This window comes from Danio aesculapii, chromosome 14 (genome assembly GCF_903798145.1).
Source record: "Danio aesculapii chromosome 14, fDanAes4.1, whole genome shotgun sequence".
In the NCBI taxonomy this organism is placed as follows: Eukaryota; Metazoa; Chordata; class Actinopteri; order Cypriniformes; family Danionidae; genus Danio; species Danio aesculapii.
In genome coordinates, this window is record NC_079448.1 from 27,486,773 (window position 1) to 27,509,372 (window position 22,600).

General features: G+C 35.4%; 1 protein-coding gene across 1 annotated transcript in view; it reads right to left on the reverse strand.

Annotated features, from left to right (window-relative positions):
* Positions 1 to 16,801: 16,801 nt before the first annotated feature.
* cplx2b (complexin 2b) overlaps positions 16,802 to 22,600 on the reverse strand; it is a 49,279-nt gene continuing 43,480 nt past the window's right edge. Inside the window, exon 4 of the mRNA XM_056472274.1 lies at positions 16,802 to 22,401. Within this exon, the coding sequence (XP_056328249.1) occupies positions 22,204 to 22,401 (198 nt within the window). The 3' untranslated portion in view covers positions 16,802 to 22,203. The remainder of the gene's footprint in view (positions 22,402 to 22,600) is intronic.

The following is a 22,600-nucleotide window of genomic DNA, read 5'->3' on the forward strand; positions in this document are numbered from 1 at the left end:
TTACCATATCATTCCTATTGTTTGTACTCTGGTGCTGCATTTTACACACCAGCATGTCTGCCGTTTTACTTTTGTCTGAATACTTAATTTCGATGTCGCAGAGTTAAAACTGTTTGACATTTGCACAATGTCTTGTATAAGAATGAGTCATAATTTTATAATGGTTCTAAAATCAGATGAAGGTTTTTGCATTTAAATGAACTCAGACATATTAAGAATAAAGTGATTGCGTTATATGCACGGCCACCAGTGATAAAATAAATGAAAACTCAGAGCGAGAGAAGGAATCTGTCTTAAAAGAGCTTAAATTCACAGTTTTATCAGGACTGCTGACATGAAGCAGATAAGTGTCTGCGGTGTTGAAGATATAGTTTATGATGTCTAGAAAGTATGCAGCAGAACACACACAAACACACAAATGAAGAGGCAGAAGTGAAACGTTCTCTGCTTTTCTCCGTTAAAATGACATGACACATTTACGCATCTCTCCTAATTTCCATTTCAATAGACAGAGCTTCCAGGTCCCTTATGAGACTCTCTCGGTCCCTCAGGTCTTAATGGATTAGTTTTTCCAGCAGCCATATTATTGGCTTTCGTTACTCTTCCAATTTGTCTTTCAGTCTTTGCTCCAGTAATTTATGGGGCTTGATGTGAAACAAAACATTTCTGACATGCAATTTATTAGCGGCCCACGGTAACCTTTGCTGTTCAATAATTCAGGCTCTCTAAACATTGTTTTTTATTTTTTCAACAGCTTTCAAATGAATCAAATTTGCAATTCACATGCAGGAGTGATGTTTTATGCTCGGCCACTTTCCTGCAGTATTTTTATTCAAATATTCAGAGTTAACTATGCTCCTGCTAAATAAGTGCAAAATTTAACTGGTTTGTTTCCTCTTCAGTAGTTCTGGATTTGGATCTGTTTGCTGCAGTTTAATTTGGAGAGGATGCTGTATATCGTCTCTGTAACCCTCACACTACATGTTTGTACCAACATAAACATTAAAGTTCCAATATACGAACCTTTTCAGCAAGATTTTCAAAACATTTACATTTAGTCAGTTAGCAGATGCAATTGTCTACACTTGACGAGGCATTCAGCAATTCAACAAGAAGCAATACACGCAAGAAGTGCTAATTAAACAAAGCAACTGTTCCTCTGTGTTCAGAGAATTAAAGGGCACCTATGATGAAAATCAACTTTTGTAAGTTGTTTGGACAGAACTATATGTAAGTATAGTCTGTCCACAGTCACGTTGGAGTGATATAAACACAACAAGTCTCTTTTTTTTTTAATTTACTTATGTTAAAAGAGAATACAAATCCCAGTGATTTTGAGGCCCAGCACAACATGATGTAGGAGTGCGGTTTCGCCCGCTCACTGAATTGATTGACAGGCGCTATGTTTCCACAATAACATCTATACACATATCCACAGAACTTTTTTTTGCAAAACAAAAAAAAGGGATTGAAATATTCATTATATCTCTGTGATTTTTAAAAGATTAAAACATTTTTAAAATGTTTGTAATGAAGACAGTAAAATTGCTATCCAATTCGTAACCGCTATAATCACCATGGCCACATGATGTCATTAAATGCTACTATGTATTGACCTGTTTCCAGTGAGTGGTACGGTACGGTTCGGTAGGCTTTTATGGCTGTTTCCACTGTCAAAGGGTACCCAAAAGCGAACCATACCGTACCACTTTTTGGTCACCCTTTGCAAAGGGTAACAAGAGTACCAAAAAGTAGAGCTAGACGCGCAGCTGAACGCTATTGGTTTACAGAGATATGTCATTCGCTCGCGTAACAAGCCAGAATAAAAAACAAAGGAACCGTCATGTTTTAAATACACAGCCAAGAGATTACACCATAATAATATATACATATAATAATGAGCCGTGGTCGACCTGAGCTCAAACAAACCTTGTCGTCGTCTTGACGAACAGCCACAAAGCCAAGAACAAAATCTGCTGTGTCCTGTTGTTGTTTTACCAGTCTGTCTAAAACACGAGCTGTTTCACATTCCCGAGAGAGCTCGCCGCGCGACTATATTTGAAATAACGAACTTTTTAAGCTCATTTTAATAACGTGCGCGTGATCATTGAAGCGCTCTGATATCTGATCCTGTCAGAAGTGACTCTCTGTCGAGAGTGAAGCACGAAAACACAAATGAGAAGCTGTGAAAAAAAGCAGCAAATGATGCTTCTGCAACCTAAAACATCAACAAACTGCCATGTTTAACTATTATCATCACCTTTTGGACTATTATGAACTCATAATGATGGAATTATTCTTTAACAAGAGGTTACATGTGCTGCTGAAGATTAAAGACACAGATGAGAAGTTTGCACTGACTGTAGGCTATATGTTGCATGTTGTTTTTTAACCTAAATGTAAACTGTGTGTAGTTTTCTGTAATTGGTAACAGATTGGAGACTGTAAGGTTCTGTATGTGTTCATATATGTTGCATTTATTTATTTATTTTATGTAATTGCAGACGTTACAGTAGGTTATTTCACATTGATTCGTCATTGATCTGCAGTTATAATCATATTGTTTATAGAAAAGTTAGTAATAAACATTTATACACAAGTATTTATGTGTATAAAACCTATGTTTTGTGAGAAGTGCTTCTCATATGATATGTGAATGACCCATACAGCTTTACTGTAGACATTTCCTCGAGCGAAAATGACTTTGACTGAAACTTTCTGTCATACACCACGCCCACCAAGAGTACCATTGGTACATTTTTAGCAGTGTAAATACAAGCCTGATAAAGGTGACGCATACCGACCTGTACCGTACTTTACCATTCAGTGGAAATGGACCATTTGTGTGTGTACTGCAAACGGCATGTGTGTGACTCATCATTTCAGAAAGGCTTGAATAGACTCCATCGCAAATACATATTTCAGCTTCATCCGAGTCTGTCACTGTGCTGTTTATCTGACGTAACGCATGAGAAGCTTACAGGTGGGGAGAAGCAGCTTATTTGCATTTAAAGCCACAGGCTACAAAAACAGCTACAATGTATTTTCAGACACCAAAATGGGCAGATTTTGGAGGCTGTAATAAATTATCTGATGGGTATTTTAAGCTGAAACTTAACAGACACATCGTGGAGACACCAAAGGCTTATCTTACATCTTGTAAAAGAGATAAAATAGGTACCCTTTAGGTGCTAGAGTAAGGGGGGGGGGGGTGCTTTCTTGTTGTTGTTTTGAGAGAGAAGAATGTTTCTACAGGTGGTTTGTCAAGCCCACTCACCTTTGTGAAGCACACTTTATACAATTGAGTGGAAAGGCAGTGCCCTTGTGATGTCATCTCTTTTTATTTCCGAGTGCTCTGTAAGGTCTGTAAAGCTTGATGATGCTGATGGTCATCAAAATAATGAATTTTTGTTAAAATAAGCGTTTGAAAAAAAAAAAAACTAAAAAGTTGTCATGATAGTATGAAGTTCAAATTTAAAGAGTTCTAAACAGTTCTGTTCCTAATTACTTCCACCCTCATGTCATTTCAATTCCCTGAGACTTTTATTCATCTTTGGAACATTATTTTACCGAACATAACTTCAGCAGTTCAACAACCACATGAAGCTCCAAAAGCACCTTTGTTTGCAAAAAAAAAGTACTGTAAAGCAACTTTATTTGCCATGATGTCTTCCACATCAGGTTAGGGTGTGTGTTTACTATACGAGCAATATGACGTATTTGCATTTAGAGTCAGCAGCACAACACGCAAGCATCTTATTGCCCAAATTTTTATTGAACTAAGCCTTTGAAATTGAGCATGATTCTGAAGTGTAGAAACTTTAATAAACACGAGGTGTACACACATCTTTAAACGTGTAACTAATCACAAACCATGATAAGAAACTGTCGGGAAAAGAAAAGTCAGACTAAACAAAGGAGCAAAGGAGACATAATTTAGCATTATTAAACCATGAATGCACCTACTGTAGGTTTACAATCTTATTAAGTTTTAAAATTTGTAGATTGTAGTTTTACTCATTGCCAAATGCACTTAAGTGTAATTGTATTGTTTACAAATCTGTCTTTTTTATGTAAATTTTTAGATGACATTTTATGTATAATTGTATTTATTCTAATTTCTTTCTAAAGTTCTACTTTTTTATTAATATTATATGTTAGGCACCTAGGATCTGAGAGTAACGCAATTTCGATTCTCTGGATGTCCTGTAGATATGGTTGAATTGACAATAAAGCTGACTTTGACGGCTTATCCAAACTGTTTTCATTTAAAACGCTTCTATATCTCTGTCATGGCCTGCTTTTTACACTGAGACAGTGTTTTTATTAACAAATATATATAATTCACAAAATCATCAGGAGGCATGGGAATTAATTTTGTTTTGCTTGTAGAACTTAGTGTATTAAAGCCATTAATGTTTATGAATCCCCAAGGGCAAATGTTTCAGCTTAAATCTTTGCTAATGTTCTACTCAAGAATAAATCTGTCACCTACATATTAGATAGGCCGAGGGCGAATAAATTAACAGCCAAGTTCAATTTTGGGGTGAACTGTTTCTTTAATTTAGCTGAAATATGAAATATGGAACTGCCGCAACAAGCAGACACAGAGCAGTTGTAGGTATATGTTTGTAGACCATTAAAGACCAAAACTATCCATTACAGCCATGTCCAATCATACACAGATTTTTTTTTAACTTTAAAACAAATCTCTGCATGAAAATGCAAAAACACATGTCAAGAGCCTGCCAAACCACAAGGGAGCAATAAAACTTTAAACATAAAGCCAAGTTGGCCAATCAGAGCCCCACGCTTCCTATATAGCTATAAAAGTAAAATGGCTGCACCAGCTGAGGTCAAACAAAGAAGAAAACAGCACTCTGATGTCTAGGCAAAATCTCTGGTTTCAACGTCTACACAAGAACACTAACCCAGGAGTTTTCAAAAAGATTCAGTGACCTGAACCTCAAAACCACATAGAAAAAAGCTGTGGTTAAACTAAACAGTGTCCTTATTTACATAGACATCCGTAATCGAATTGTTTGCCTTAATCTGAATAACACAATAATATGATTAATGCGTTTACATGAGTTGCTTTTTGAATGTTCTGTTCATGATCCCACTTTACATGTTATAGCACATAAATCGATTAACGTCATTGTGTCACCACGCTATCCACATTTCCTCTAGAGTTTCATGTAATTTTGGGTGTTTCATTTTTAATTTGTTGACTTTAACTGCAGTTTGGCACTTTCGCTTACATTCAGGAACATTTCATGCATGCCCCCCATGACACACGAGATATTGGATGCGAGTATGAACTGCTGGAAGAGTGTTGTTTCAATGGAATTTGATAGTGCACACCATATGGGAATTTTTTTTTTCATGATGCAGGTGTCTGTGGTCCTCCATTCACTCGGTGGGTGCCGAGAATAATGTCAAACAACTGTGTGTGTATAGACTATCCTGTCGCGAAATGTGGTGAAAATCCTACATGATGGTAATAGTTTGATTGCGGTGTTCACATGTTCTGCACTTTAATAATGCAACTAAAATCGTCATACTCCACACTTCTTAATTCGATTTCTGTTTAGTTCGATTGTGACCTTAATCAAATTAAATTGATCAAAAATCACTGTTTACATTGTAGACTCTTAATCCATACCTGCCAACACACCCCTTTTTCCTGGGAGTCTCCCGTATTTCAGACCCATCTCCTGTTTTTTTCTGTCTCCCAGATTTTCAGAGGCAAATGTTGGCAGGTGTGTCTTAATCAGAGTATTGTTTTAATCGTTATAAAATCTAATTATTGATGTCCATGTAATAGTACTCAATGTTTGTCTGAATAGGGCATTAAAGGAACCCTCCACTTACTTTTTGGGAAAATAGGCTTAAGTTGGCAACTCCATTATGTTGGTAAACAGTTGCACTTTACCATTTTTTAAAAATATATTAAGTTCATCTCCAGGTTCTACAGGAGCATTTTTAGCTTGGCTTAGCAAATGTCATCGAATCTTATTAGACCCTGGAAATTCATCAAATGAAACAATAAAAAGAATGATAGTATGAAGTACTTATACAGTATATTTTCTATATATAATAATATAATATTTAATACAATTTTAATTTTAAACAGGACAAATTGCCTCTTTTCACAAGATAATTTAGGTAATTTAAATCTGTAGTGTCCCCAGATTATATCTGTGACACTTCAGCTCAAAATGCTCCACAGATATTTCATTTATCTAGTCTTCCTCTTCTTGGGTGTAAACAAAAACCAATAATAAAAACACTCGATTTTATATATGTCCTTTAAATTCAAATGTTTAAATGGAAAGGGGCGGAGCCTTTACTCTGATACTCAAGCAACAAAAGAGGCTAAACTGGAATGCCAGTAATGGATTATAGCTTCACATGTGCAAACCAGATTCAGACAATGCTGAAAAGACTCAGAAAGAAATTACAGCTGCTCCAGGACAATTCTGAATGGTTAGTGGACAAATTTCTGTAACGTTAGTTGTAAAGTAAAGTTGATTCAACTCACCGACTATGTTCTGATATGCTGGCTTTTGCACATAAACATTATACTATTAGTACAAATCTGTTTATTCTAACAAGAAGTATTTTTAAAAAGGCCATTAATTGATTATACAGTGCAAAATGAATTATGAATCTGAACGATGATGAATCAGACTAACTTAACCAGACATAACTTAGTATCATATTTTCAGGAAATCAGTCTGTCAAAAATTATTTGAATGACTTGAGGTGTCGTTCAAATTAATAATGTTTACTGACTGCTCATGCAGTATAAAAAACTCTATTCAAAAAACTGTGTTGCTTGTCTTTTTCACATCTCGAAATATAACTTAATATGTCGTAATATAACCTGCCAACACTCCTGTTTTTCCCGGAAGTCTCACGAATTTCAGACCCATCTCCCGTCACCCTCCCGTTTTGTTATTTCTCACCCAGAAAACTCCCATAATGTTGGCAGGTATGCTTAAAACAGTCCAGCAAAGGCGGAGCAAACCATCACAAACAAAGGGGTTTCGGGGAAAAAGCAAATGTACGCAAATAAACATGTCAACCTATGTAAATTGTACATGTATTTAAGCCCTATGAATAAATGATATTAAGTCAAATTATGTTTTACACAACCTGTAAACATAGACATCGGAAATTTAGAGACATTTTTAAAATATGAAGTGACATACTTGTTTTGGATACGACCCATTCATGAGACACTGCATTGAACTGACCCTCATTGTGTTAAGAATTCATACAATATATTTTGGACAAATATATAAAATTTACCAACATATTTCCTTCAGGTAGGCTGGTTTTCTACACACATCATGAACACAACTTTGTTCAAACACATCATAAAAGAACATTTTGCATAACAGATCCCCTTTAATTATCTTTATTAATATGCATAATGTGTATGAAGTGAATATGAATTTCTTAGGTGCAGAATGAGTGAAGGATGAGAAAAGGAGTGTCTGTAAACAATAAGTAAATCTAAATCAGACAGCTGTATGAGATTATTAGTGCTGGGCTGCTTAAACATAACTCAATACTTAACTAAATGTTAAATGTTTTTCATGATTGAGTCTAAGAGAGGAAAAACCTGTTAAAACAAAGTTTGAAACGAGTGACAAGAGCATGAAGTAACAAACACAAAAGCTGTCATCAGATTTTTAGAGTCTCATAGGAACATTATATATATATAAACGTGAGTGGGTTTGGGTGAGCAAGTCTCACGTCAGCATTTGCTCGTGGATTTCAGTTTTAACCTCGCCTATATGATATTTCAGGAAATCAGTGGGAGCTTTACTGTCAGAGCGAGAGTTCTAAAGCAAAGATAGGAGACGTCCATCTGCTGACATTCCTCTTTTTAATGCCAGACAGGCTGTCTTGTTAGCTTTTCATTTCAAATCACAACAACGAAAATCTTTTTAACCTCTTTATAAAGAATTTTATTAGCCATTTCCAGAAATGGTTCTTTAGGTTCAATAATGAGACAGATTTACAGTGATTTGCTTTGACAGATGTCCTGTTACATAACATGCATTAAAGACAACAGCTCTATACATTCTCTACACTCCTACAATGGATCAAATCCTCCAAAAAAAATCTGAAAGTTTCTCAACAAACTTTTATTTTCTCTCGTTCTGATAGCCTCTCAGCCTTATCATAGCCGTATATAATAGACATCCATTATAAAATGAAACAGAATGACATAATGGACACAATGAAGAGGCAGTTGAAGCAAGCAGTCTGCTCTTTAGTCTTACATCTTTTTCAACCAGTATAGCAGCCCAGGCTCACAAAAACTGCATGTAGTATGATTATTAATGTTTTCTGTTGTAAAAAATATACAATTTTAGTCAAAATTATTAGCCTTCTTCTGAATGTTGTTATTAAATATTTTGTCACCTTAGAATTATAAAATTATAAGGTTTTATGTGACATTTTTTTTTACTTGTTTACATATTCTTATTAAATGACAACTTGTTTATATTATGTGATGTTTTTTTATAAGTTGTTAACATTTTTAAATTTTATACAAAAAACAAAAAAGGTTTTATCTACAATGTCGAACTCTAGCTTAGCTCTGTTCTTTCTGTGAGCCATCAATCAGCATTTCGAATGAGGACCAATTAAGATCAGAGTCGAGTAAATAAAGCCACACTGCACAAAATTGAGAAGAAACCTGAAACTGAAAAGATGTGTGTAAATGTGATGATTTAGAAGCATTTTTTAACATTAAGATGAAATGTTACATTTTACATTGTTGAAAAAGAAACAGTTATTAACAAATGTAATATATTAAAAGTAAAAATTATTTTTATTTGTATATATGTAGTCAGCGAAACATATTGTTTATTAAGTGAAGTTTCATAAACTAATTTCGAGAGGAGCACGTGATATGATTGAGCACGTCTGGCCACTCATCTGTAATCAGTAATAATCCAATCAGAGTGATCCTAGTTTACTATAAATGGATCATTTTCTCCCTAATGTTTTATCTTCGTTTGGAAGAATCCCCCCTTCCACCCCTTCTCCTCCTTTTCCTCCCTTTTCTAAAAAGGGGAAGCTCTCGAGACCTACATGATCTCGGATCTCCTGATATGCTTATCGACCGGGCGGTAGCCCTGGGCTCAAATATCTCCGAGCTCAGGGTTCTCTCCCGGGACAGCATGCCAAACCTGCTTTATACGCCAAGCATATCTAAGTGGGAATTCTTGAAACTTTGTTAAACAACTCATTTGCTCATTGCCTGTTTTCTTTCAAAATCTTTAATACTTAATTTAATTCTAATTCATTTAAATACTTAATTTAATTCATAGGTCACATAATTCAATAATTTATAAAGCATATAATTCAATAAATATTACCATATTAATTACATAAAATTAACATCTGCACTGGACAAATATTTAGAACAGCCTTGTATGCTTAATTTGAACAAGAATTCCTAAAACGTTATTAAATAAATGTTGTAGAAAGCAGAAAATGTACAAAGCAAAGAAGACAATTGGTGTTGTAACAATATGTTGATGTTTAAGAAAGTTTCTCAAACATCAACATATTGATACAACACCATTTTTAAAAAAATAAATTAATAATCAGACTGATTGTATTTCTTGAAAATTAATGCTTCAATGAATGATCTGCCAAAACCTTATAATTCCAAACAGAAAATAACTTTTTAGAATGAGAAGATTCTGTCTGCATTTGCCCTGTTTGTTTTTTTACCCCAATTTGCAAATGTAAGAGAATTTTGATCATTTACATTTAGAGTACATTTAGGGAAGGGGTGTCCAAACTCGGTCCTGGGGGGCCGGTGTCCTGCAGATTTTAGCTCCAACTTGCCTCAACACACCTGCACGGATGTTTCTAGAAAGCCTAGTAAGTGCTTGATTAGCTAGCCCAGGTGTGTCTGATTGGGGTTGGAACTAAACTTTGCAGGACACCGGCCCTCCAGGACCGAGCTTGGACATGCCTGATTTAGGGTCTCTGTCGTGTTAATGTATGAAAGAGAACTTGCTATATGGAATGCAAAAACCTTGAAGCTTATTATCTTAAAATCATTTAAAATTCAGATAGAACCTTATAATTCCAAGGTGACAATTTCCCAGGTTATCTCTACCAGAGACTTTTCAACACATTTTAAATGTAATCTTATATAATTGTAAGAAGATACTTTTCATAACACATTGTATAACACATTTCTTTTGTCTTTGCCTTTATGACAGTGCATGCTATTTTCATAGATATTTTGCGAGATATAGCATTTATCTTGGTGCCATTTAAAGGTAACCATGTAGGTTAACTATAGGCAATCATTGGACATCAGTTTTGTAAATATATGTATATGCGGCTAATAATATTGACCCTACCAGTTTTACTTTAATGATTCGTCATTCCAGTCAAGCTCAAATAAATAAGACTTTCTCCAGGAGAAAAATACAATAGAAACTTCTGTGAAAGTCCTGGCTGAGTTAGCTGGCATTTCAGTGTGGAGTTTGCATGTTTTCCCCGTGTTTGCATGAGTTTCCTCCAGGTCCTCCGGTTTCCCCCGCGGTCCAAAGACATGCACTATAGGTGATTTGAATTAGCTAAATTGGCCATACTGTGTGTGTGTGTGTGTGTGTGTGTGTGTGTGTGTGTGTGTGTGTGTGTGTGTGTGTGTGTGTGTGTGTTTCCCAGTACTGGGTTGCAGCTGGAAGGGCATCCACTGTGTAAAACATGCTGGATGAGTTGGCAGTTCATTCTGCTGTTGCGACCCCTGATGAATAAAGAGACTAAGCCGAAGGAAAATGAATGTTTATCGGGATGTTTTTCATGTGTTTATAGAAACAGAGTTCCCTCACTTCTTGAAAGTACTTGAATATCAGACAAGAATTCAAGGCCTGGAAGGTACTTAAAACAAACAAAAAGTGCTTGAATTAAACATTTATGGTGTTATTTTAACAATTGTACTGTGCTGCTTTAAAAACTGAAAGAAATGTAAAAATATTTCAGTAGCCGCATTTGAATATTACCAGTATTGAATTCAATGAATTGTATTAAAGTTATTTAAGCATGACTGTTTAAAACGGTCTACATTTGTGAAAATGACACATTCAAAACATTATCATTCTGACATTTTAACTTAAATATTAAGTGTAAGGGAAATGAATGACTTTCATGGCGCTATATATGCTGGGGGTGGGGTAAATTAAGGTGCTCGATTTAAAATTAATGGTGACTTTAAAACTCCTTGAAAGTTCTTGAATTTGGTGTCCATGAAAAAGTGAGAGTATTTCTTGGAAATTTTAACAGATGTGTGTATGTTGAGCATCAGTTAAGACAACATTAGCACCTGTCAGCTGTGTGGGGGAAACTGGATAATTTGGAGCTTTTGTCAGCTAATTTCATCTTCCGAGTTTAAAATAATTTTTGGGGCGGGATCAAAATTGGTGTCATAGTACTAATCTGTTAGTGGAGTGATGACACATTGGTTTCTCAATATTATTCATAGTGGAATTTTCTTATCCTATGAGAAGACCCTGCTTCTTAATTATTCATGAGAGCATGTGCTTTCCAAGCGGCAACCTCCCGCTCTCTCTCGGGAGGCCAATACGGAAGTAACTGAAACTGCAATTCATCAAAATTCCGCTAGTCCTGGCTCCATAATAGAGCAAGTGGCAATTGAGCCCACTGTTAGAATGGCCAACTTTACAGCAGAAAAAAAGGTGTTTACAGCCTGGTACAAAGAAAGATTTTGGTTCATATAGCTAATATTACCCTCCATGACAACTGTGAGGGGGGTGAATTTTTTTATAACTCATCCATTTCCTTTATATTAGGTTATATTAAGTTTGCATAATTAAGGGCGTGGCCACTTGAGTGACAGCTAGGTCTCGCTGGTCGCCGTCACTTCACCTCAGCTGAATCCGGCAGATTAGCCACTGATCTCGGCATATTCATCGTATTTTTGTGTTGTTTTATGTGGCTTTACACAGTCAGCTGCCTTTTGGACTTATTTCTTACAATTATCAGATGATATGGGATGCTGTGTGCACTTAATTGTGCTCACAAACCTTTCACGTGGCCTCTGTTTCCCATGTGAGTAAAGTTATATACTTGTACACCATCTCTATAAATGTATTTGTTTTATTTAAGATCATTTATCATTAATATATTTCTTTAGACCCGTAAAGCACTCCAGAATGTGACAGATTGATTAGCTGTAGGCTCTAGATCAGTCATCTGAAGCGTTATCATACAGTGTTATGCCTGGAGTTCATCAATAGTCTTGCATTTACTAACACACACTATATCTGAAGTGTTTGGAAGTAATTCGTGTTTTCCTCCTGTAGAAAAACGTCATAAGAACAATGTTTAGTGGCTCAATGTATTACTACTGTGTTTTTAAATGTCTAAACACTTTATTAATATAGTGTACAGCCAAGCACATGTGGTCAGAACACAAACGAGTCGCAGATAATACAATATTAAGCGTTTCTCCCACAGTAAAGTCTGTCTGCCAAGTCTAAGCAAAGTGCCAGCAGGTGTCTGTAGCTCCGCCCACTCTCCGCCTCTTTGCCCTAGTTTGGTATCCCGCCGTGGGTGCGATGACGCGCGAACAAAATGGCGACGGTTGGCCGCGCCTACTTGTGGCTTCTTTTGCAGTGTTCAGAAACCTATGGGTGACGTCACGGATGCTCCGTCCATATATTTTACAGTCTATGGTGCTTTCCCAAAGGCAAGGCAGACCTGCCAAGCAGTGAGACCCAATGATTGAGTGAGACCGCTTACGCGTACGGCAAGCAGTATTTAACCGTTCATGAGGGGTCGTAACGTTATGTGTTTGTTTCCATGATTCACAGGGTTTGTTGCATGTGTTTCCCCACAATGTTGTCAGGGCCGATAGAGCAGAAAGCATTTGCAGAAAGCATATTTGTCGAGAGAGCTGTACGAGAATTGGAGAATGGTGGACTTTTAACAGTTGAATTCATTACCATTCAGACACATAGCCTATATCCGTGCTGCCGTGTTCGCCTATGTTTAAAATCCTCAGGATTACCGGCAGGGTTAATGGTTGGAATAGATAGAGCAAGAGACCTGCTGCACTGCTATCCACTGTGTCTGCGTTCAGCCCCGGGATACAGGATGAGGGAAGTCCTCTTCATTTATCATGTTTACATGATTATATTTGTAATGATATAACAAATTGTGGTTATGTGTATATGAAATTACTAATGTCATATGTAGCAGGGCATTAAATTACTGTTTATTTCTTTGCATTTTAACTCTGTAAACTATAAAACCATGGGTCTGCTCACAGTTTGTGTCTCATTTTGTAAGCCAACTGACAACACTTGTTCCCACCCCTTTCTTTCCCTGCTCTGCTGACCACGCCCACTCCTCCCTCTGCTCGCAGCACTCCACATCCTTCATGAAGCATTTTTTTTTTACATTCTGAGGTAGACTTGAACCAAAAGAGGGGGTTTTTAATGATTTGCGATTGTGTTCACATGCTCAACAGCGCTCAAATGTTAGCGGGAAATGGACATTTTTAAAATTACAGTATCATGACATCCCTACTTTATCCGTCACAGCTTAAAAAAGCCTTTTCCCGCCACTCAGAAACAGATATATTGACTGGCATAACTGACTGTAACATTAAATTAGTTCTTCACGTCACAAATGCAACATTGCACCAGGTGCGTTACCGAGCAAGTTTACTACACCAGAAAATGTTATGACTGAATGCAAAACATAAAAGCAGAATCCGTATAGAAGTATGATTTTATCTATAAATAAAACATTGAATCTCAGTATAAAATGTAGCCTTTTTTTATTAATCAAATTCAAACATGCAAAAACTAGAATAATTGCAGCATGCGTGCTCAAAAAATTAAATCTACAGGGCTTTAGATGAAACGGTGTGCAGCAGGCTCTTGTGTTTCACACATCCATAACCAAACCTGATTTTCTGACCAAATAAAGCTGAAAGTTGGCAGTGCAGTTTATTCAGAGCTTAATTATGACATGATTCAGTTGACAAATGATCAGAGATGCAGTAAATAATAAATCATTCTCTTAACATTGCATTTAATCAAATAACAATCTAATGAAAGTTGTACATTTATATGTACCTGTAATTTACAGATGTTAAAAGAAACAGTTCACCTAAAATGAAGATTCTACTCATCCTCTATTTCATTTAAACCCGTTTCTTTCTCCTGTTGAACACCAAAGGTAGATATTCTGAAGAATGCTGGAAAAAAAAGCAGCTATTGACTTCCATAGTATATATTTTTTGAACTACAGATGTCAATGGCTGCTTTTATCCCCAATATTCTTCAGTACATCTTCCTTTATGTTCAACAGATGAAAACTTGAGTGTGAGTAAATGTTCGTTTTTGGATTAACTACCCCTTTAAGAAACTACAGTACTTTTAAATGTTACGAATTCATCCAGGTCCCTGACAACAGAAACTAGCTTAGCTGAATAGTTTAGACTTCCTTCATTATTCTGTACAATCACGAAAAACTAAATTGTGCTCAATTATTTAAATGTCAAAACAAGCGATGGCAAATGTCATGCTTATATGCGCTGATTAAGTCTTTCCGAATCCCAAAATACCTAATATGTACAAAATGACTCATATGTTGTTATGTTGAAACAAATCGAGCATGGCCTGCAGATTGACAGTTCTCTGGCGGATGGTGTTGAACAGCGACATTGCAGTTGTTTAAGGTCACTCTTTTCTCAATTTGTGCGCAGAGATGGAACGGACAGTGCTAAAGTAAAAAGGAGCAATTTTTAATAGTGTCATGCAGTCAGAGTTAAAGAATGAAACAAAAAAAGAAAGAAAACGCAGAATGATTCATTCTTCTCCATTCCTGAAATAAATTAAAAGCTTGTTTAAAGTGTTTTAATTCAACCGGTCGAAAGAGTTTAAAAATGTGAGGCATAGCCCTTCTCTTAGACACAGTTAGCTCATTTTAAAATACTTTTATTTGTTCTTTAAATATGTAAATTTGCTGATATTTTATTGACTGGTTGGGTGCAAATTAATTTTTTTGCCTCTGACAGTTTTAAGTGAGCATTTATATTCATTAACATTGCAAAGATAGTAGATAGGCAGGTAGGTAGGTAGGAAGGAAGGGAGGAAGGATCATTCTGAATTTGTTTGAACTTTTTCGTTTGTGGAAGTTTCTGAAGAATATTGGTGTAAAAACTGTTTAGATTCCCACTGACTTCTATTTGTATGGACAAAAAAAAGGGAAAATAAACTTTGTTTCCCAACATTCCTAAGTATGACAGATGTACAATTTGGTGGACTATCAATTTACCTCATTATCAAAATAATTAAAAAAACCACATGAATGTATATATAGTGAATATATATAAAGTGAATTTTTTTAATGATTATAGAGTTACCAACACATTAAGCTCTTTTACCCAGTTTATTATGCTCATGTAAAGAAAAATGTAACCACATTCAATTAAAATTCAAAATATGATTATGATACATGTATCAGTTAAGTGGCGACTGATTTTGTGGGGAATAACCAACTATTATGTGACCTCAAAAAGTATTTGAACATGTAAACAAGATTAAACAAAATAATAATTGTATATGGACCAAAGACAAAAGGAGATTTTGTAAACAAAAAAAGAATGACTGAATGAATGATTAATAAATGTATATGTGTGAAATCAAATGTGATTAGAATTTTAAATAGTTAATTTTTCACCACTGTGCTTTAAAAGTGTTTGCAATAAAACCTTTGCAATAATATAGCCCCCCTAATAATAACTCATTTCTAATAACTGATTTATTTTATCTTTGCCATCATGGCAGTAAATGATATATAATATATAACACTTCTATACAGCTTAAAGTGACATTTAAAGGCTTAACTAGGTTAATTAGGTTAACTAGACAGGTTAGGGTAATTAGGCAAGTAATTGTATAACGTTGGTTTGTTCTGTAGACTATCGAAAAAAAATACCTTATAGGGGCTAATAATTTTGACCTTAAAATGGATTTAAAAAAAATTAAAACTGGGTTTATTCTAGACGAAATAAAACAAATAAGACTTTCCCTAGAAGAAAAAATATTATCAGACATACTGTGAAAATTTCCTTGCTCTGTTAAACATAATTTGGGAAATATTTAAAAAAGAAAACAAAATTAAAAGGAGAGCTAATAATTCTGACTATATATTACATTTTACATATTACTACATACTATATCTGTTACACAGATTTTTTTTTACCCATATTTTGATTACATTTTTACAATCACTATATAATGCACTGATTGCTTGCTTGCTTTTATCATGCTTTCTTAAACATTTTTTGCTAATAAGATGCAAAAAGACCCATATCACAAAATAAAATTCATAGTTATGTCAGTACTGATGAAACTGCTTTAAACACATATGATCTCTAATGACGTCCAAAAGTGTTCAAATAGTTTTAGGCTTTTTTTTCATCATTGACAAACTATTGCATTGTACTCAAAACACACTGCATGAATGTCATTTATGCCAAGAGAAGTATATTAAAAGCACAATTACAATAGCACAATTGTTGAGATCAAATTGTAAATAAAAAACTACTAGAAACGACCCAGAAGTTTAGCAGTAGCAATGATTTCCAAATGATCACTAAACACCAAAAGAATAATGAGGCCGATAACTGATCACATCCAGGGAACTGATCCCTGGATAAAGTGTGCAGCTTCTGTTGCAGGGACAGCGACAGATGAACAGATACAACCTGACGTTACGATTTGGTATTTAATGCAAAATTCATCTGCATGCATACATGAACATTAGGACCCGGATGCAGTCCGCTTTAGACCAAGACATGAACAGATAGATACAACATGAAAGAACATTTTACAGCACAAACAAATACAGACGCACATAAATACATAGAGAACATACAGTAGCTTCTTTTTAAAGACTCTCTCTCTCTCTCTACAGGAAACGTCATATACACTTTCAGACATGAAGAATTCAATAGATATCGACAGTTTGTTTTGTTTTACAGGAAACAGATGCATGACTACAAGATGAGTATTTTTTCATTAATTATTGCAGTCTAACAATATGGCTTTGACTAGTGGAAAAAAAACTTTCAGCACTACAAAAATGAAAAAGTCCATTTTAAATTTGTAATCGGATAATAAAAAAGGTGTACTTTTGTACAGCTGAAATGAAAAGAGTAGCGTGTGCTATTCTAAAGTATGTCATTCTGCTCTTACTAAGATTTTGATTTTTGAAACAAAGTTTACAATCTTGTTGTGATCACAGAACAACCAGCCTATAACGGGTACAGATACATTCCTGTAGTGATATCAATTGCTAACAGAGTTTAAAAAGGGACACTTTTTTTGTCGAACATACAACTGCTAACTTTGTGTAATCAACAAAATGAAAGCTTATCTATAGGTTTCATATTTCCCCAATCATGCAATACTTTACAAAAATGAGTTTGCCTCTTCACCTACTCATAAACATATGTAAACATTGAACCCCTCCCTCCCAAATATATGTTTCTGACATGTTTATCAAATGGCAGTGTTTACTCAATGCTCAAAAATGTACTGTAAGACCTTAAAAATTGTAATAATAATAATAAAAAAGACTTAAGTCAACTCATCAGATTTTGCCAGCAGCACGATTAATATTTTGGGCAGAAATTTCACAGAGGGAAGGACTTTTGTTGATCAGATGTAGAAGGAATATTAATAGTTTCTCACAATTTCATCATCATGTCTGTAGTAGTGTAGAGGATTGCAGCTCATTCTCTCTTTGGTCTTTTTTCTATAGCAGTGATTGAAGCTCATGTATTCTAGTATTCATTTGTTATTTTTATAATTAATTATCATCATCGAAAGCATTGCCTCCATTTTGTGAAGTAATACTAAATTAACTATCTTACACACAGGCATGCTTTTTCATTTTTTAATGTAAAGACATGCTAAAAGACCTTATAATCTGATCTCTTGGAAAACAACTATCTTAGATTTTGATTAATTAGTAGCTAAATTGTATAATTTTATTGGTATTAATTATTATTTTTGTAAATAAGCATGAAATTCATCCCAAACCCCACCTGTAAAATTAACTTTCACTTATAGTTGCTGTTTACACTTAATGCGTTTTCAATTTAAAGAATGAAAATGCTGCTAGTTTTTATTGCGTTTCAGAAAAAATGATCTCCATCCACACAATACTGACTAAAACGCATGATATTCCATTTGCGCTCACTGCGCTTTCACCTATTTTGCCGTCAGCCATATTTGCGTTTTATTGTGTGAGTAGTGAGTATAGTCGCACTTCCATTTTCAAAAGTTTGGAATGTGTCCTCACTGCAGCCTGTAGCCCAATAACATACTGGATGAGGTTCAATATGTAAAGGATGTGGATGCGCATGCTAAACACATGGTTGCGCAATTGTCACATGAGAGTAGACCAGTAAGAGAGCGGCTGTATCCGAAATCACATATTTCCATCCGCTTGTTAAGTCGAGACGCATCAGAGATGTATAAAATACTGTGTCCGGGTCCAAGCCGCTACTCATTTGAATTGAGAATTATTTGTTTACGACCACTTTCTAGTTATAACACACATTAAAATAAATTGTATATAAAATTATAGTGTACACAACTTTCTCTGGGCTTACTGCATCACAAATACCAAAATTTAAACAATTTCTAAAAAAAAAAAAAAAAAAATCATTTTCTGGTCATCTGATATTAGGCATGGGTGTACACATTGTGATCGTGATTTTCGAAAGTATTATATCGCTTTGTAAATGTTTATTACTACCATTTGTTGAGAGTCTCCCCTAACAGTATGGACCCGGAAGCCATTTTGTCTGACGTCACAATTAACAAGCGGATAGTACGCTCAAAACAGTATGCGAGCCGAGTAGTATGTCTAAATTCACAGAACAGTATTCGAATCCCCGGATGACCTACTACTTCTGACGTGAATCTGAAGTGTGCATCCGATGGACGTTCTGATATCCCATGATGCACCGCAAGAGAATTCATGAATGGGAGTGAAGCAATGCAACTGATGCGGATAGGTCACGTAATCATGACGAAATGGTGGATGTGGTACACTACGTCTGAGTTCCATTTATACTGCTCACATTCATACTGTATAGAACATCAACAACGATCGAGTAGTAAATTGAATGAGTATGAGCCAGTGAGTATAGTCGCACTTCCATTTTCAAAAGTTAAGAATGTGTCCTCACTGAAGCCTGTAGCCCAATGACGTACTGGATGAGGTTTATTATGTAAAGGATGTGCATGCGCATGCTAAACACATAGCTAAACACGAGAATTATTTCTGGTAATTATTAAATTATCCATTACATTGTGTGTTATTAACGTCTACGTCTACCCCAACCCTCACAGTTATTAACAGCTTCACCTACCCCAACCCTAAACCCAGCCGTCACAGTAACATTGGCATGACCATAGTGGGGTTACAATGTCCTCTACGTATTGGACCTGATCAAGTACATCATCGTACTACAGACTACAGCGAGGACATGTTGAAAGGTTGTTTCTTTGAGTATATTCTGAAGCAGAACACCAGCATTTCCAAACTAAACCTGGTTCTTTACTGACCTTATTCTTCAATGTGGAAGTGTGCTTGTTTTTATGATTGTTTTACAACTTCTGAATCCACTTTGCCTATGGGAAAAATGACTAAGAATAATAAACGGCAGAAAACGGTCAAACTACTTGCTCTACACCCATGTGTGTTCATGACTATACATAAAAATGAGAATAATGTAATAAGAAAATAGCAGTTTGCAACATAAGCAGCACAGGGAGCCATTTTTAACATGTAAAAATCAATGGAAGGGAATAAGACCAGAAGTCTTGAGCCAAAAAGATTCAACTGCCTGTGCTTGCTTCTCCGGGAAGAGAAGGGTGACTAGTTTGCAAAACACTTCTTTTCAGTGGATTGTAGATCTCAAAGTTGTGTGAATGTCTGGCATAACCGTAACATAACTTATCTGTTTTAAAGCAAAAAGGCATTGGTGTAAACAGCACCTGAGGCATGAGCTTGGAAGATATTCTTGTGTTGTGGAACATCATATTTTGTGGACAATGCTTTGCTTTTAATAGAAGTTTGTATAAATAACTTTTTTCTGTATGAGATCAGATCATTTCTGATTGTCATGTGAATGGTCTTATATCAGATTATCTGCTTGTTTTGTCTTGGCAGTGATGAATGTGCTGTGAAACAGTGACTGAATACATAGCAAACGTTTAAAGGTTCATCTACTCTATGCTTTTCAGATTGTGATTAGTCCTGAATAACTGTTCGTTGTAAGGATAATTTGGTCCAGTTTGTCAAATTTCAAGTCTGACCGAACTTTTCCTGATCTTGCTGGCAAGGCTAATGTGAATATTACTTGTGGTCAATTCAAGTTCTATTTCACACCTCAAGAACATTTTAAATAAATAAATAATAATACAAAACTGAGAACTGCCAGGCTGCAAAACCATTTGAGCACTCAGGTGGTCTAACGTGGCACAACTAGGGGTACATCTTCAAGACAACAATCTACAGAAAACGTTCTGTTTTTGCATTTTTTGAAAAAATGTCATACTGTTAAAACAATCCCCATTCGCACGGATCCACAAAAGCAACTGAAAACACTGTATTATGCATGCCAGGCCTGTAGGTGGCAATGTCATGTCATTGCAAACAAATACTATATGCATGTGTACATGTGCAGAATACAGAACATGCATTCATGTTTCAAAATTTTACATGACACAATTTTAAACGGAAAACATTTTATGCATTTCGGGGACAAGAAAGTATTGAAAAGGTTTGATAAAAATATTATTTTCAGTGTGTAAATCTTAGATTTTGTGCAATATAGTGACATCATTCACATGTATTGTGTTTCCTTTATAGTCATGCATGAGTACTTGACAACCAAAACAACAATGCTGAGCTACAGGACCATATAGGTGCAAACACATAGTATTGTGTCCATCTTCTTGTCTGGCATGCATATTATAGTTGTTTTCAGTCATTTTTTGGATCCATGTGGAGAGGTATTGCTTTCATAGCATTTATTATCTGAAAGTGAAACTTTTCAAAAATGCAAGGGAGAAACACATCCATTTTAAGTATATTGTTGTTGTATAATGTACTCTAAGACAGTATAACAACGTTTGCCATTTTTACAAATGGCAACATATCGACAAGCTCCCTGATGGCAAATGTTATTCATTAGATACCATATTTTCCAGAAATTAAGTCACGGCTCATAATTGCATTTCTAAAAAAAGTGCCATTGGTGTATAAGTTGTATCTTATAATTTAATCCTGAAATTATATAAAATAGTCTACTGTTAGCACTAAATAAAATAAGAAGTGTATGTATATTTCAGTTAATTGCGCAACAAATCCTTTAAATTTACCAGTATTCAGAAAAGAAGATAAAACTGAAAATATAAGCAGCCTATAAAACAACAGAAATCATAGAGCCGTTCACTTTAACCAACATTTAATAGAAATGTTAAGCCTAAGTAAATGTATTTAAATTGAAACAGAAGCTAGCGGCATATTGGAAATGTGCTGTACAAATATCAACAAGTCTCTCTCATCCAGCGCAAATCTAAATATTTGCGTGACTTGTGCATGTTCTGCTTGCTTGACATTAATTTGCTTTAAAACTGACTTTTAAATTCCAGGAAAATATGGTAGTGAGATTTTGACCCCATTCACATGACCACTGCACTTCATTGACAGTATTTTCCTGTGAACGATTGTATCAAGATACAGTTTGCGTATGCTCTGAAATAAATAAATAAATCCATCACTTTTAATGAGCTCTGTATCATCATCCTGGAATGTGCTGTTATTTTGGGGTCGATGATCATTACCTAAGGCAGATTAACTTTTAAAGTATTAGCGACCCTGATGATTAGTAAACAAACCGAGAGCACTATAGAAAATGTAAACAATTTGAACCTGAATGGCAGTGAAAAGACCAAATGTTGTCGTGTTGTGATTTGGGTTTCTATCCGTAGAAAGGAGCAAATATAATTCCGTCAAGGCAGTGAGAAGCCTTTCACCTGTTTGGCCAAAATCTCCCCTCACTCATCTGTGTTCAGAAACAGCTTTGTGCTGTTACTTCTTGAACATGTCCTGCAGGGGTCCGGGAAGGAATTTGAGAACGGTGTCCAAAATGCTTTCCTCGTCCTCCTCATCGTCTGCCCCGCAGCCTGCTGGGATTGCCTTTTTGGGACGAGTCAAGGAGCCTTCGCACGCTTGCTCCATAGCTGCTTTCTCTTCTGCTTCCTTCTCTTCTTTCTTCTTTAGTCCATACTATGTGAATATAAATATAAATATATTTAGATGACAGAAGAATATTTCATACAATAATTCTAAACAAAATTACAAAAATGAGCAGCAACATCAGTTTTTTGTTTGTCTTTCCATGCTGTTCTACACAATATACCTCATAACATAACACACTACTTTCTATACTCTACACCAGTGTTTCCCAACCCTGATTCTGGAGGCA